Below are 16,929 nucleotides of genomic sequence, written 5' to 3' on the forward strand. Positions count from 1 at the left end.
AAAAATCCATGGATCGCAAATACCCTGCCTCCGCCCCACCCCCTGAAAAAAATGTTAAAATTTTAATAATTCTTAAACTGGTTTTATTCACAATGTGTTTACATTTATGATCAACTTTAATGAGAAAGTAGCGTGCTATTTTACGATGCAACAGGATATTAAAAATTGCCTCGTGAAATATATGAGAACACAGGAATAATGGCAGGTCTCTGTTTGCAGAGGACATTCCGTGACAATGCGATTTTCGAACGGCCGTATTAACAATTTGACTATCAAGAATTAATATTGCGACATCTGAATGCAGGTCGAGTCCGTATCAATTGGCGTGAAGAAGAACAGATTAACACCTTTGCTCGTGCTGATCCACTATTAGACTTACATAAAACAGTTCGCCCAGTGAGAATCAATCAGTTGACAGTGCGATGAATAATTCGTGAAGAATGCTTACTACTGTATAAAATTTCTTTTACTTTTTCACTTTTCTAAGCTTGTATTATTTACGGATGAAAGCAGTTTCTCGAGTTGTAGTATCCTCAATCGACGAAATGTCAGGATTTAAGCTTATAGGAATTCACATGCAACAATAATCAAGGAAAATCGTATTATTGGTTCTATCCTTCTGGCTATATCGATAACAAGTGCAACATATTTGCGATTCGATTTTTATGCTCACGTCTCTTAAGCGAATTACGTGAAATTATATCACGCCAGGATAGTCACTTCGTCTATTTTATACACGATGGTGCTCCGTCTGATCATAGCCAACTGGTTCGCCAATTTTTAAACGAAAATTTTGGGTTACCGTGAGTAGCATGTGGACCTGCTGCTCACATTCCTTCTTCCACTTTTCTTCCGCATTCAATCTCCTTGTTTATGAGATTTGTTGGTGGTGGATCCTTTTGGGGGGAGAAGAAATTATTTGTAGTTCAAGTGAACAGATTACATGCGATTGCATGTGGATTTTTCCATACAAAATCAATACGTAATCTTGGGGAGAAATGTAGAAATGCGAGTTCAGGGCTATTTAAATAGACGGAACGAAAAAAAAAGAAGAAGAAAAGGAGAAAGATAAAAAGGTAAAAAAGAAATAAGACATGGGGTATATAATGGTGAATCTGAGGCATCTACGTGCAACAGTAAGAGCTATTTTCCCTGCATCTGTCTGCAGAATGTAAACACATTGTACATAAAACCAGTTTAGGAATTATTAAAACTTTAACATCTCTTCCGAGAGAGGTCACGTGCGACCAGTGGTCCCTTTGAGAGTTTTGTTCCTCGTGACGAGTAGAATACACTGGAATAAAAAAATGTTGACCCTGAAAATCATGCTCGATGTCCCTTTTTACACCTTTTTTTACACTTACTTTTTGTACGCCCTGTACACATATAACCAACATAAATCTCTACAAAATGTGTTGTATACATTTTCATTACAAACTTAGGTAAACAAGTTGGAGAAAGTGATCTTTTGCTTTATTCCTCTTGATTTCGAGTAATTGCACTTAGAAAACTAATTTGCACCTAGTGAACTAATCCAAAGAATATCAAATCGTTTGATCCAATTTTAGAAAAATGTTTCTGTTTTAAAGGCTGTCCGAGTTTTAAAGCTGACCACTGTATATTGCTGCGTGTATGATTGCTACAATCGTGAACATAAAAATGACACATGAAATTAACAAATAAAAGAATGAAAAAGAATGAGAGAAAAGACTGCCGGATAGAGCAGCTTTCAAAGAACATTTTTTCGATTAAATAAATTTGAAAATTGTTGAAAGCTACTGATTGTATGAGTATCTGGAATATAAACAAACCATTTCATTTTGAATAAATGAAGACCGAAGGACCTATTTTCAGTACTTCACCATTTTACCACCAAGCAACTGAAATCTAAGCCATGCCACCACTAATTGTGTGTTTCTCAATACGTATATTTCACCAATAACCTCATAACGTGCTAATAAATTTCAAAATGTTCGCATAACGTATTCATAAAAGGCGTTTGCAAGTATTCGAATAGCTTTTTGAGCCAGTGCATGTACGTTTATGACATACTGTACTTATAAAAGTGACAATTCTGCGCATAGTTCTATTTCGATGATGAAGAGCTGTAAAATCGTATATCTTATAGGTCGAACAAAATCAGCTGATTCACAAAATCAGTCGAATTGCGAGTAGAAAGTTACGTTTGAAGAAACGGTTGTCGTTTCCAATAATGGTGGGTACCGGCTAATTTACTAATGTAAAGCCATTCGTTTTCACGCTCTCCCCTCAAACTTCGCCGTTTATCTCCCTTTTGATTCTACCCTGTTTCATCCCAACTATGTCTCTCACAAGCATCAATTTCGTTTTCCTTCGCCTTTCTTTCTTTCTCCTTTGTGGCTTTCATGCGATCCTGTGATCATCCGCCTTTGCCAACGCGTTATCTATCCTCTTGAACCAAGCTATTACGCGATTGTATCTTAAATAAAATATCACCAGCGTTCCGACGCCAGCCACTCGAAATAATAATTGTCATCTGGATGTCAGCTTTCGCTCTTGCGTTCCCTTCACCCTCGTCTCTGGGCCCATGTCCCTTTCCTGTCCATCTTCTCGTTCCCCTTTCTGCGTTTACGTTTCGAGAAAATGTAAAGATATGATCGCTACAGTCCAGGAGAAACCAAGTGAAAATGTTTCGGTTTTCACGAAACATTTCTTTTATTTTGGATTCGTATACATCTTAGAAGTTACTCCTATCGGTATAGAAAATTAGTTGATTTAGGATGAATAACATTGACTCTAAGATTTTCTTTCTTTGAAGCTATTTTTGTCGAGTTTTCAATGTCACGAACATTTTTTTATTCTTTACAAAAGACACATTGCAGTACTTTTGTAAAATATATCGTTCCAGTGGCGATGAAAAAAATATACGTAATGATCCAGCAATCACTATGAAAGTTATCTTGAGACGTATCATTCTGTTTTTAATCTTGAAACGTTGCATTAGCATAGATAATCATAAGGGTATGACAATTTCTACGAAAATCCTATTTAGTCTTTTTTTAGTTTAGTTAGTAGAAAATTTTTTTCTAGTTAAATACATATAATAAATATATACAGTTAAACATGTATAATAAACGTTGTTTCCTGTATTTATTTAGTTACTGTTAAAAATTATGTTCATTTATACTACTGATATACGAATTACGCTTTATTTTAACTAACGTGACTTAAAAGAAGGAACAACAAAGCTATCCTCGCCTCAGCAATCGAATGGCATAGCTTAGAGAATTAATTAAATTTCAGCTTAATACGCGAATAAAACGAACGATTTAATAACATCAGCAATTAATATCTACGTTGTATTTTTTCTTTTTTTTTTTTTGCGTCGAAAAGTATTCATCAACCATTTCAATTAAATATGTGAAAATAAATTCCTTTGTGAATTCCTCTGGACCAGAAAACTTGTTCCCTTCCTCCCTGTGCTTCAATTTTTTTCCTTTTTCCTTCTCTCTCTCTCTCTCTTTCTCTGTTTCTCTATTTCGCGACACAATATTGTACTTTTAATTATTTCGAACGCCGTGATCCTGCGAGCGTTATTAAAGCAATTGCAACAGGTATCGTCGCTTGATTCCGGAACGGACACTGGGAACGCTGCGAATATCGAGTGTAAAAGTTTTAGCAATGGAGGATTTCCATTCGAACGTTTCTGCCAGAGGTGCAAAAGTTAACAAGATTTTTCCTCTGCGACGTTTATTAAAATCCTCAAGTATAGAGACTCATTCGATTGATTAGAAGAAATTATATTCGTTTATCAGATAAACAAATGAGTTTGGCATAGCGCTTAATTCATTCGCCCCAATGGTACACTTTCTTTTTTGCCATCTTGTTTCGACGAGGTACTTAATGAAAAAATATCAAATATAAAATTATGATAGAGAAAGGACGATTTCTTTAATATATACATAATATACCTCCAATGTTCTATATAATATAAATAATATATAATATATAATACATAAAATTGTATAATAGTTTAAAATTCAAACATACATTACCTGAATATTTTAAATAAGCTACTCAGATCATAGTAATTCATTTGTTTCTTTTTCTTTTTATCATTTCAGATCACCTTTTCATAAACTAACAGCCAACTTTTAATATCTTCTACTTAAACACATCGATGGATCCACGCCTCATCATATACGCACCATATTTTGAAAGGAGTTGGAAACCAACTAACTAATACTAAACCAACTAACCAAAAGTCCAACAAATTTTTAATATTTACAAGTGAAACACACAAATGGAGCCAGGTCTCGCGCACCGTATCTTAAAAGGAATCTGAAGAACACACGGAGCGTTTCGATCACTAAACCAACCGGCCAAAATTGCAAGAAAATCTTAGTATCTTTAACCCAGACACACCGATATAACCCAGTGTATACGCATCATATTTTACGTGCATTTCGATCGGCTAACCTTTGCAGGCGGATATCGTTTCGAAGGTGAAATAATTATTGTACCGAAGGCAACGAGCGTGCAGCGTACACGATAAAATCCTTTCCGTAGATGGCGAACAACACATATTCATTCGCACGAACATGCACACAATCTCCCTTTCTCACGCATGTATACTTGTGTATGTATATGCGAAACATACATACATACTTAGTTGAAGCAAGAAAGAGAGTCGAGGAGCTTATTTACTTAGCCTGCACACCACCCCTAGACGCAGGGAAAACAGTTATACGTAGCTAACTACGTAGCTACGCTAATTAGAACCACTCCGGCGGAATAATTAGAAATTAGACCGAACGGACTGCCGGCGAACTGGGCAGAGAACGCCGTCGGAGACACTCTTAATATATGCCTTTTATTTTTCCGCTCTCCCTCGTTTCACAGGATTGCACGCAACGGAAAACGGGTGTCGTTGGAAGGAGGATAAAAAGAAGCGGAGCGTGCGGTTACACCACTTCCAAGACGTCCGCACGATCGAACGCCCGGTCGCTTGTAATCTCGTTTGCTCCTCCTTTTAATAGATCGTTAATTAGCGAACGGATTAACTAGCCTTCCATTTCTGGTATGACCTTCGATCGGTAAATTTTTCTTCTTCTCGACAGATGAGGTACAGTGATTGGCGAAAGTTATTCGGACGCTTATTATAGTTCGTAGTGTGTCATGCGTTATATGAAAAATTGTGAAATTTCTTTAACGTTGTAATGAAACACGATTATCATAATTATATTGGAAAGAAACCAATTTGAAAATGGGCATATGTAGAAATTGCAAGATGTCTGTTGCCAAAATATATTTAGTAAAAAATTAATATATAGTGTGAATAGACGTGTAATATATATAGTGTAAAATATGATATATAATATATAGTATATATCTAATAAGGGTCTCATTAATATAATAATTGACTGCCTCTAGATATTCTTGATTCTGCGAAATATACATACTTATATTAAATATCTTGTAGTTTTTGTATCAGATTTCCAGATTTGTTTTACATTTTATCGATATAATCATGATAATCGAGTCTTCTAACAGTCCTAATAAAAGTTCAAAATGTTTCCTTTAATATACGTAATATTCATATAAGATTTGCACAAAGTGTTCCAGAAAAGATATTCGAAGCTATTTAAATGCGATTAACTTGAAGCTAAATGATTCGACCATTAAGAATGATCGTAAACGAGCAACGGATGCTCGTGAACAGATAACAAAATTAAACAAGATTTTATAAAACTATCAATCTGACAACTATCGATCTTATCACTAATTCATAAAAGACGCAAATCATCGCACACAATAAAAGAATCGTAGCTCGACTTCGAATTAACCTGTTACTAACAGCCGGTTGTCTCGAAACAATCGAGCCAGGTAAAAGCGGGTTAAACGGATCGCGAACTCGTTTCTACCTTAATTATAATGCTGTTCCTCTGTTTCTCCTATATCAGAGAGAAAGAGTGGGGAAAGTTTGATTTTTCGCGTGACAAAGGCAAAAGTTTATCGGTTCGACGACGCGTAATTATCGTTGTTTCGATGGGAGGAATAGTCAACGACAGAGTCTTTCAGAGTACACGGGACCAATTCCGATGGGGCAGCCCCCGGTTTCTACAACTTTAGCGGTAATTAACAATCGGTCGCGCATAACAAACTGAATTTAATTAATTGCATAACTGCACGGAGGTCCGTGCTTCTAATCGAACCGGGTACATATTGTTGCAGCCACCCTTCTACCCCTCATCAGCCACCGGCAATTAATTATAGCATTCCGGGTTAGCCGGGGAATTAATTACGTCCAGAAGTTGGACGTAGCCGGGGGATCGTTAGAAATCGTCCTTCGTTAGAGTTAAGCGAGCACCGGTTCCGCTGGTTATTGATGGTTTCTGGTTCCTCATCGGCCTGTTACTGACAGGGCCGAGTGCCCGTCCTGGCAATTCTGCATCCGTCTGCAATCAGACGCACTTTGCATTTTAATAAGAACCAATAATGTTATGGGATTTCTCTCTTTGCTCGGCCCTATCTTTATTTTCCCATGTTTTCTCCTGCCTTCAAGTTAGTAAACTTTATCTTTTTTTGTCGTTTTTTATTTCTTCCTATCAATGATCGTCATTTCTGTTTCTTTTCTTGTCAACCTTCTCGCGTTTGGTATGCGATGTTATATGTTAAAAAATTATTAACCCCTTAACCTACGATTTACGTTCGAGAATTTTGGGCCGAAAACGTAAACAAGCTCGCGCAGCCTTCGGGCCATTCGCACTACGCCATTGTGTAGTACGTACTACGGGCTATGCCCGTAATATTTACGTCTGACCCGATCATTGCACTACGGGCTATGCCTGTAGTTGTAGGTTAAGGGGTTAACCCAACGATACATTTATTTTTTGTAAAACCAGTCTTTATTTTAATTTTGCGAAAATTTACCAAAGATGAGTTATTAATAAGAAAAGTCCATTTTAAGGTAATTATTCGAATTTAATATTCCAAGAAAACCGTAGCTCTCTAGGTAAGTAAGTTACTTCACCAGCGATAAGTTCCAGGATCTTCATCGTTCAAGCTGGGTGTTCTCCAGTTTGATCTCTAGATGATCAACTACAATCAGCCATCTCTCTCGAATCATTCGATACGAAAAAAGAGAAATTTACATGTTAACCATCCAATTCAGGACGGCTGTCCACCGTCGGAATTTCTAAATTGAAACACGCGTCCGAGATACATCGGAAGAAATAACGGCTTCTTGATCGACACAGGGCAAACGAGCCAGGACCGCGGTTTTTGGCCTGGGATTATATTTAGAGGCATCCGGGGCGTCCGCCAAACATTCGTCGTAATTAAAGACGGTTCGGTAACGAGTTAGCGACAGTCAATTAAGAAAAATTCCGACAGTGTATTATTAGAAATCCGCGGTCATTAAGGGGAATGAGACAAAGCGGATCCGTTGGTCGGTCAGATGGGGTGGGTGACGTTTCTAACGAGCGAAACACGTCGTGGTGTCTCGACGCTTTTTGCGAGGGTTACACCTCGCGAACACACGCCTATTTATACGACCACTTTTATTTAAAGTAGCATAAACTTACGGATATAATAGGTGCACGTCGGAGGTCGCAGGGTCCTCGTACACTGAGACCGACAGAGTGAGGCAGAATCTGGCATTCTCCGTCCCGAGGAGGAGGCATTTAACAGACGTGCACGTGTTCGACCATATTGCATTTGTGTCGTTCGATAAATAGGTAGGTAAGCAACTCCAACGGAAACCCGTGTTAATTAACGTTGAGTTTCAGGACTGATTTACGTGGCGTCTAATTAGCGGGCCTGCCGGCGACGTAGTAGGCATTTTGATTGGCCACTCCGCGAATAGAGCATGGGCCGATTGGCCTTGCTTTCCTGTTCCGACAGTATCGATTGTTTTCGTTTCTTCTCCCTGCCCTGCTGCCTCCTCCTTCTCCAACCCCTGTCCCTCCTACCTCAACCGTCACCCATTGCAACCACCCCGTCCCAGCCCTTGTGGTTGCTCTTTTTACGATCTCCTCTTGGAACAAAGCGCAGATAGCTGGAGCAGTTGCGCGTCCTCAAAGGGATTCCGTCGCAAGAAGAGTGTCGGCTCGAAAATAATGTATTACGGCCGTCTGCTCGGCCATTAAACCGTGCGCTTTTTACGCTATTATTAAAGTTTTATTTCGGCCCATCGGTTCCCCCGCAGGATCACATGCATTGTTCTTCTTTTACATACTTGCGATCCTCCATCTTGTCCACCGCGTGCTTGTCCACCGAGTGATTCATGCACCCTGCGCCGGTGGGGTTATTAACGATTCCTTAATTAAATAAATTCTTCCGTTTCCCTTTTTATTCGGCCAACTGTCAGCCTATTTTCTCCTTTTTGTGCAAGGAAATGCGTAGGGAAAGAAAGAGTTAGTCGAATTAGTGGAATACTTGAATCAAGTTACGCGATTCATTTGGCGATATATCAAATTCGATTACCAATAACTCTTTCCAACGATTGGTCTATGAAAGTAGATTCCTTGACTCGTTGCTAGTGATATGAGAAAATATTATTGACAGTTTGACGGTCATAATTTTCTATAAGAATATAACTTCCACTCATCGAAAGGAAAGTTTGTTCAACTAATTTTACTGCTTCAACTAATTTTTACAAATAATATTAATATTCTCGGTTGTAATTATGATAATTCAGTAGCGTGCGCATGCTACTTTATTTCTGAAAGTTATTTGGTTGTTTATTTTATTACTTCCTGTATAATAAATACCTCCTTCTATTTTAGATAATCCTATTAAAGGATTATCCGAATTATTTTCTCGTTTTTGATATTTTCCCTTGCTCCACCTACAGTACACGATATTTTTCATTTTTTCATTATCATATTATAAAACTAATAACGTCTCATAATCTGCTTATTTTGTGCCAAGTTCGAGATCGAATATCGAAAATGTTGTAGCTTAATTGACTCGAATAACTCTACTTTACCCTATACGTTGCGTTGTTCTCTTTCTTCTTTGTTTCCCTATGTACAAAGATGGAATTGATTTGTTTCTTCGAAGTCAATTCACAGGGGTTAAATTGAATTTGCTGGCACCAATGGCTGCCAATTACTGCAGCCTGTGTGTATAATAATTCGATCGAGTGGAGCTGGCCCCGGTGCTTATGCGCCGCTTGTATTTAAATTGTGTTATTGCCGTACAATAGTTTCGTTTATCGTACGCCCAGGAAAACGATACAGCGCGGTGCACCGTAGTTCGAACTATGTTCAATTCCATTGTATTTTATTAAAGCCGTTCCAATAAAATCTGATTACATGAAAAATTGATTGCGTGCGCGCGAGCACGCGCTTGTGCGTTTACCGATTCTACGTTTGCAACCGTGTGCCGCGTTGAATTTTCCAAAAAATTAGACATCCAAAGCTATGAAACTTTGATATGAGATTTCTCTGTCAGAAATGTCCGATATTCGGATTCTTAATTGTTTCACAGATAATCTTTCCGATTCGATGAACATATTTATAGTAGAAACTTAAGAAAGTACACCGGGTTGTCAAATAAATTTCTGCAATGCTTTATTTTTTTCAAGTTATTGTTATTAAATGTTGTCTTGATTTAATGTGCAGCGTAATGTATGTACATTTTATATATACACATATGATGATGTATTTACAAATAAAATACAGGAGGAAGAGGGAAATATACGTCGTTAAATTTTTATACTATCGTAATCTCTGTTGAAACTTGTTATTTTTTGTAATATTCCATAATGTTGATTATAAAATGCCTTAGAAAATACATATGCGATTTAAGTATTTCTTTTTTTATTCATCGATCGCCGCAATTCTTTTACTGAACCTCCATAAAACACGAAGTAACTGAGAAATATTAAGAGACGTTATTCACTGATGATATCTCAGTCGGTAAAGTTGGAAATTGCTAATATTATAACCTTCGTATACTTTCTTAATAATCTCTAATAATGAAACTCACCTGTACTTATACCTCGCCATAGTGAAATGAAAATCAACTATAAAAGATTTGTAGCAAGATCTCGCAACAAAACTACGTTTCGTTTTTTACAGAAACCTGCAACTGTGCCGCGTAATGTTAAAGTCTGCCACAGATGTCGCACTAGTAGTTTCCTTAAATCGATTGCTTCTAGATCTTTCAACGAATTAATTCCTGTCTACATTATTTCGCCATTTATTCAGCAATTAATCACATACTTGCAAACTTGCCAATTATCGGAAAATCAATTAATAAAATTTTACGCAAACCTATAAGGCTTAGTACAGGGACAAAGACACCTGTATAGGTTTTTCTTTTTTATCAAAATACCTGCGCTCAATTGCGTAGCATTACCGTTCTGAAGTTCGGTATTCGACAGCCAACTTTCAGCAGAATTGCTATTCATAAACGTTTATTACATCTATTCATGTCCTTTTTGAAAATATCGTTGATGGATGAGTAGATGAGTAGATAACGCGTAGACGAATAATAATAATTGATTATCGAACAATTCGATCATTTACTCGATGACTGTGGCAACTACATCGTAGACGAATATTTCAAAGTAAGTTATAGAATTACGGAAGCATGAAAGAAATAAAATCTATAGATTCTAAAATAACTGATGAATATTTAAAATATTGTTAGAGCAAATTAATCTATTAACCAGAGGAGACGAGCCAACTTATCACTCAAACTGCAACTTTCTCAGTTACGATAATATCTTCAATTAAAAATCCGCTACTTGTTTACGTAATCGCTGTTAAAAACGAATTATTTTATATTTATGTTTCCAAGAACTAAAACCGACTTAACTGAAGTTGATCTGTCTTTTATAAAGTTCCTGGTTAACAACGACTCGGTTAATAAATTAATAAAAATTCCAATGATTTTGATAGATATTCCACTGGCACTTTTCGCTCGACCTTGAAACGTCCTTGATCCTTTCTCTCCCAAGAAATAAAAGAAATTGCCATCGCGTCCTTTCCTCAATGGCAAAACAACTTCCGCCACAGGGAAAGAGAAACTTTTTCCCCGTCTCCCGAAAACGCGGCCAATAAGTTTCCGAAGGTGGAGGCATGAAAAGTTTGGAAAGCTCGCTCATTAATCTCGCCACGCTGGGTACGATATCTCGTGAGATTCAATTTCTTAAATTGGACAGTAACGTTCGCTTACCTCGAGGTCGTTTTGGGCTTCCTCGTCTGCGTCTGTTCGCGGTAGACTGCCAAGGAAATGATCGTGTAAGTATACTGCGGAAGAACTGGGACGGATGTGATATTTCTCGTATATACACACATCAAGAATCGAACGTATGACCAAGCATATATATGTGACTCACATGAACGAACGACGTTCTAAAAACTTGTGATTTTTATTTAATTAATAAACGTGTTTTGTATGTGTCTGTGTGTCGTGTGTATTTTTTTCTTTTTTTTTTGTATTTTACAAGAGGACGCGAGAAATCATTCAGAGATGTCGTCGGGTCCCGAATAAGAAGATCGAGATAAATCAAATAACAAAATTAACTAAACGCGAAAAGATCGTGATCTGATCCAACCGCGTGTACGCTCAACCGAGGACAATGTTCTTCGACGTACCACCACCAATGGATGCGATCTACGCATACAATCTTTCCAGTTTTCTTCGACCATTTCGCAATATTGGAAACCATCATCTTGTGGTCCGAGTCGAGACGAGCGGATAGAAATTAAGATTTTGAAATTAAGATTTCGAACCAAGTATGAGGAATCGTAATTTCACGTCGCTTTAAACGAAGATGGATAAAAAGAAAAATTGTCCGAAATCTTCATTAACGATACAAAGGAAATAAAAGAAAATAATCAGTTTCATGTTAGAATAAGACCGGCGAAAATGATCACCTCGCTCGAACACAACCATCAAGCGAGTCAAACGTTCGATCGTACAATGTAGCGGATGATCAAAATCGTGCATCCACTAGTGATGGCCGTCGAAGCATCGTACCCGCGATCGTCCATCATAGGACGCGCGGTGCCCCGTCGCCGCATTTAATAGTAAATACATAACCATTTATATCACACAAACTTTTAACAATATACAAAATGTACCCTATGTACAAGATTAAATTACACGATCCGTCAGCAAACAACTCCTTCCTCCGATCGAGCTTCTTCCATTCGAGAGCATGAAGTTTTCGTTTTCTCGCACGATCGCGTCGTGGGTCGAAAGAATCGGAGAATACGCGCGCTATATTCGAAGAGAAATCGACGCGAAATCAGCAAGGGAACGAACGCGCTCTCCCTTGGATCCCTTTCGTCGAGCACCATTGCGGCGATCGAGCGTTGAAAACATCGTCATCCGCTTTTTCTTTTTCGTTCTCTCCTTTTACTTTTTTTTTCATTCCGTTAACTCTTTAACTCTATCATTCTCGTCTCAAATCCTCGTAAGCGCGAGGCGGCGTTCTGAGAGACGAAAGTTTCGCTAAGAACGAGACGGGTAAACGAGTAACGATCAGTTGCACGGCACGGAGGCGGTCGTTCGGTCGCTTTATAGAAATTTCGGACATGGCACTTGTCGATCGATTGTAAAATAACGCGGAAAACATACAGTGACTCGCATTGATATTCGAACACGTGGTACGCGAAACATTATTGTTTGTAATTAACTAGTTGACTTGTTTTTAATATATTAGAATAAATACCTGTAGTTGAATAGTGAAATATTGTAGTTGATAGAAACATTTTACCTAATGTACATAGCTTTCCTAAATAAGAAATGCTAAGGTAAACAATTCTCAAATTTTACGAAATATCCGAATACTAATGCGAGTCATTGTATATGAAAAACGTCGGGAAAAAAACAGGGGAAAGGATATTTTCTATTTATTACAAACAAAGCTTATTACTTTGAATGAACCTCGAAGAGGAAGTCGTATATCATAATTAGAGAATCACTGATCATTTGTCAACGATTTTTCTTTTTCTATTAGCTAGTATGCTATTTAGGTCTATACAATGTACGAATTTTTTCACAATGTTCGTTAGAATTCGTTCGATATATTTTTGTAATGATCTCGACGATCGTTCGTCAAACGAAGAATTCTACAGTACATATCTCGAGAAATCGACAAGAAAATGTAGACCGCCATAAAGCGAACTGAGCCAGCCGTTTCCGCGTGATTTACACCCAAAACATGTGTCTTTAGTTTCGCATTGAGCTTCGAACGTGCCCGAACCTGTGTCGTTTCCGGTTTCCCTGCCGGTTCGTCGACTTCGAACGGAACAGCGTGTCTTGATGGATAAAGGAAACAATTTGTACAACTTGTAACAGGGGACTTCGACACGGAAACCGACGACAAACTCGGGCGATAGTAGATATATCGTAACGTGTTCACGATTATACATTTACGTAAATGTTTATTACGGATGTCGAAACCCTGCCACTTAGAAAAAGTATTGTTACACGCTTCAATCCTTCGCCATGAGCATCCTTGGGCAGCGGTGCTCGCGCTCTCGTCATCCGACAGTGTATCAACTCTATTTTCTTGTCTACAAGAATTTTCTTTATTGTGCAGCTTGCGCATCAACTTTTTAATAAACAGAAAATATCGACAAAACACTTTGCTTTGATTCAGGACGATGAGTTTCTCTCTGCAGAAATTTTCTTTATCGTGCATCCTACGTATCAATTTTTTTAATAAACAAAATATATCGATCACATTGCTTTGATGCTGAACGAAAAGTTTCGTAGATCCTATCGACGTTTTGGAATTTTTTAAATTGAATATAATTGTATTCCCAATCGTTATTGGAGAATATTAAATGAAAAAATTCTTCATCTTCGTGGGTAGAATATTACAGTACCAAATGACGCTAATAACAAACTGCGAATGCGATGTTTGATAAATACAATTTTTTGTTCGATGAAAATTGCGTTACGTCTCATGAATCGTGCACATGCAGACTACATTTCGCAAAAGGAAAAGAATCAATCCAACCACGAGGGCATTGGCAAGGAAAATTCGAATAATAATTTCGCTCATTCGACAGTTTCACCTCGATGTGGCCTTTTATTTCACCGTGGGAGAGACTCGATTAACGCGAGAACAAGGAACGCTTAATGAGATTACAGGGAGAGGCCACGCTTCAAGGACGGAGATGGGGGCGACATTGAAAGAAAAATAATTTCGTAAGGTCCGGAACCTGACAATTTCAATCGTCGAATTATCTAGATCGATGAGATCTTCCGACATACGCGATTTTAGATCTCGAGGTACCCGCCTCAGGTCCTGACTGCTTTAGAAATTCTATTCGAAGAGAAGAATACGTAAAGCCACGTGTTTGAAAGCTTCGATCGGTTGAACCTTTGCGAACGGAGAAACTGTTCTTTACTGTTAACTGTTATTAATATTTTTCCCTCGAGATTAAAGCAAAGCCAATAGGCCATAGATTAATAATCGCAGCAACGTTAATAAAACGAACAACTTGCCGAAGATTAAAATAATATTATCTTGGAACTAAAACGGTGGAAGGGGTGATTTACAGCAATCACGAGACGTATAATGTTTACAAAGGCTAACCAAACGAAATCGATTACAAAATATCGCGAATAAACAACCGTAAAAGAGAGAAGGGAGCACCAAGCGTGGATGCAAACACGTTACAGAGGAAACGCAGTGAAACACAAGCGCGAAAGTGATTGTCGATTGGCTGACGTGAGATTAACAGGATTACCGATTCGATTAAACAGTGACGAGTACCAAAGAATCGACTGGAGCCGAAGAGAACTTGCGTTACACTGCTGTCGGCGACGATACACACGTCCGTGCACTGCGGGACGCTTCGATTATTCTCGATTCTCCGTGATTGAGCAAAGATTATCGATTAAAGGGGGGAGACCAGTTGAGAGGATGCGTTCAGCGTTCTCGCACGTGGCCGTACGCGCAATTTACCGAGCAATCCAACGAGACATGTGCACGCTATTGCTCGAAGTTCGTCTGAATCGCCCTCAAAGCGGCGATCGAGAGGATCGTTGACGCACAAACAATTATCACGTGACGAAAGACCGAATCGAAGATACGTTCGATCGGTCGGAGCACGTCGAAAGACGAAAAAGAAACATTGTTCTCTCCATTCTTTATGGAGTACTTGCTAGCGACGATATAGTTCGGTCACAAGCAGAACGAGAACCTCGTATTGCGGGCAGGTTCCTTGTCCACCAGGATAATCCTTCGTTTCCTCTTGCACTCGTACACAGAACTCGCGTCATCCACAGGACAAGATACAGTCTATCACTTGTTTCCTCTATCTCCGCGGGAGGAGACAGCTCGCGAATCGGCTAATCAAAGCTACGAGGAGTTCACGATTCGAACGTCGCTACAACTTTTCTTTCAGATGACAGATCGTAAGAACTCTATGTAGTACTCCATTCTTCCTTTCTTCCATCTTCGAATCGACGACGATGATGGAACTGAGAGAGGAAGAAGACAAGCGGCGGCGTTCGAAACCAGGGCGAGGATTCGTTCAGCCAGGAAACGGGCCTGACACCTCGATAAAATTAATCAACGAGGGTAGTTGTTCAATCACAGGTGTCCTGTGCCCACGGAGACCAGTCCTGATAGGTGGACGCCTGCAGGTGTGTTTGCTGTACCGCCAGTCCAGGATGTACGAGTGCCATCTGATGATGATGGTGATGGTGGTGGTGATGATGGTGGTACTGCTGATGACCCGGCGGAGGCGGCGAATAGGGATCCCCTCCGACAGCGACGTCCACGACATCGACCTGCGATGGTACGACGACGGGCGTCGGCTGCGGAGAGGCTTGTACCTTCTTCGGGCGACCGACCGGGTTGCCACCTCATTCGCGGCTTCTTCGAGGCCGACCAACCTTACCTTTTCTTACCGGTGCGCCGCCGTTCCCGGCCGCCGCTGCAGCGGCGGCGGCCGCGACGCTCGACGATTTCACGATTTTATGCCAGTCCGTTTCACATACCGGTGACCCGGACAACAGGTAGTACCTGTGTAAGAAAAACGATTCTTATTAATCTTTGCCGTTATTCGTATTATTTATGTAGGTCCTTAGATTTAATCTTAACATTACAACTATCTAAGTATGACCTGTAACATGTTAAAGCGAATATAAATGATATTGTAATTGATGATGTAACTGAACCTCTCACAATGTGGCATGAGGTATATTTAAAGATGGGCCTGTTGGTAAATATGGTACCATAAATTCTGCATCTTAAAGATCATACATAATGTAATTATCAATAATTCTTGTAAAGTACTGAATGTATGGGAAAACAGAATAAAACGTTATCTTTTTAATTAATTTTTAAATTTAGTATTATTTATGTCATCTTCTTGTACTCATGGAAGTAATTTGTTTTTGAGTACTGAATATTAATCGTGTACTTATATGATAAGATATGATAAGAAATTGATAAATAGCGGGGTTAATTGTTTTAATTAAATTTAAAATTACATCAGCATAGATGTATTATTGGTTACGAGAATAAGAAAAAACATCCAAATTAGGAACAATCATTGAAAGTAGCTTATCGAATATGAATCAATTATTGATATCAAACATCGCTGGGGCCACAAAACAGTAAGGACATTAACACTTGACGAAAATCGTGATAGTATAGAAACATGGACGTGAAACAATCGTTTCAAACGAACAAAAACCGTGGTTCGAAACGAATGTCTGGCAATCAAGCAGAGCACGACGTGCGCACAGAGTATCCACGAAATCGATGCTCATAAACAAGATTGCTTCATTACTGGCCTGCAATAATTGTGTCCCTCCTCCTTTATTACAAAATCCCCGGTTGCGATCCCCACCAATTAACCGACAGTCCCGTGTGACACGCCTCTTTTCCAACCCTTTAATTGCCGCGTTTCCTCTTCGAGTCGTATCTATGCTCCCTAGCAAAATTCGCGGCCAAATCCT

General features: G+C 38.9%; 1 protein-coding gene and 1 long non-coding RNA gene across 13 annotated transcripts in view; one reads left to right on the forward strand and one right to left on the reverse strand.

Annotated features, from left to right (window-relative positions):
- The window catches only part of LOC110119775, a 241,088-nt gene extending 232,017 nt beyond the window's left edge, over positions 1–9,071 (forward strand). The window contains exon 8 of the long non-coding RNA XR_007226018.1: positions 4,104–9,071. This is a non-coding gene — a long non-coding RNA (uncharacterized LOC110119775). The remainder of the gene's footprint in view (positions 1–4,103) is intronic.
- Positions 9,072–11,346: 2,275 nt separating this feature from the next.
- LOC100650779 (LIM domain transcription factor LMO4.1) overlaps positions 11,347–16,929 on the reverse strand; it is a 477,355-nt gene continuing 471,772 nt past the window's right edge. For all 12 annotated transcript variants that reach the window (XM_048411143.1, XM_012314594.3, XM_048411142.1 and 9 more), the window contains one exon: positions 11,347–15,988. In XM_048411143.1, coding sequence (XP_048267100.1) covers positions 15,829–15,988 — 160 coding nt within the window. In that variant the 3' untranslated portion in view covers positions 11,347–15,828. The remainder of the gene's footprint in view (positions 15,989–16,929) is intronic.

This window comes from Bombus terrestris, chromosome 12 (genome assembly GCF_910591885.1).
Source record: "Bombus terrestris chromosome 12, iyBomTerr1.2, whole genome shotgun sequence".
NCBI classification, from domain to species: domain Eukaryota; kingdom Metazoa; phylum Arthropoda; class Insecta; order Hymenoptera; family Apidae; genus Bombus; species Bombus terrestris.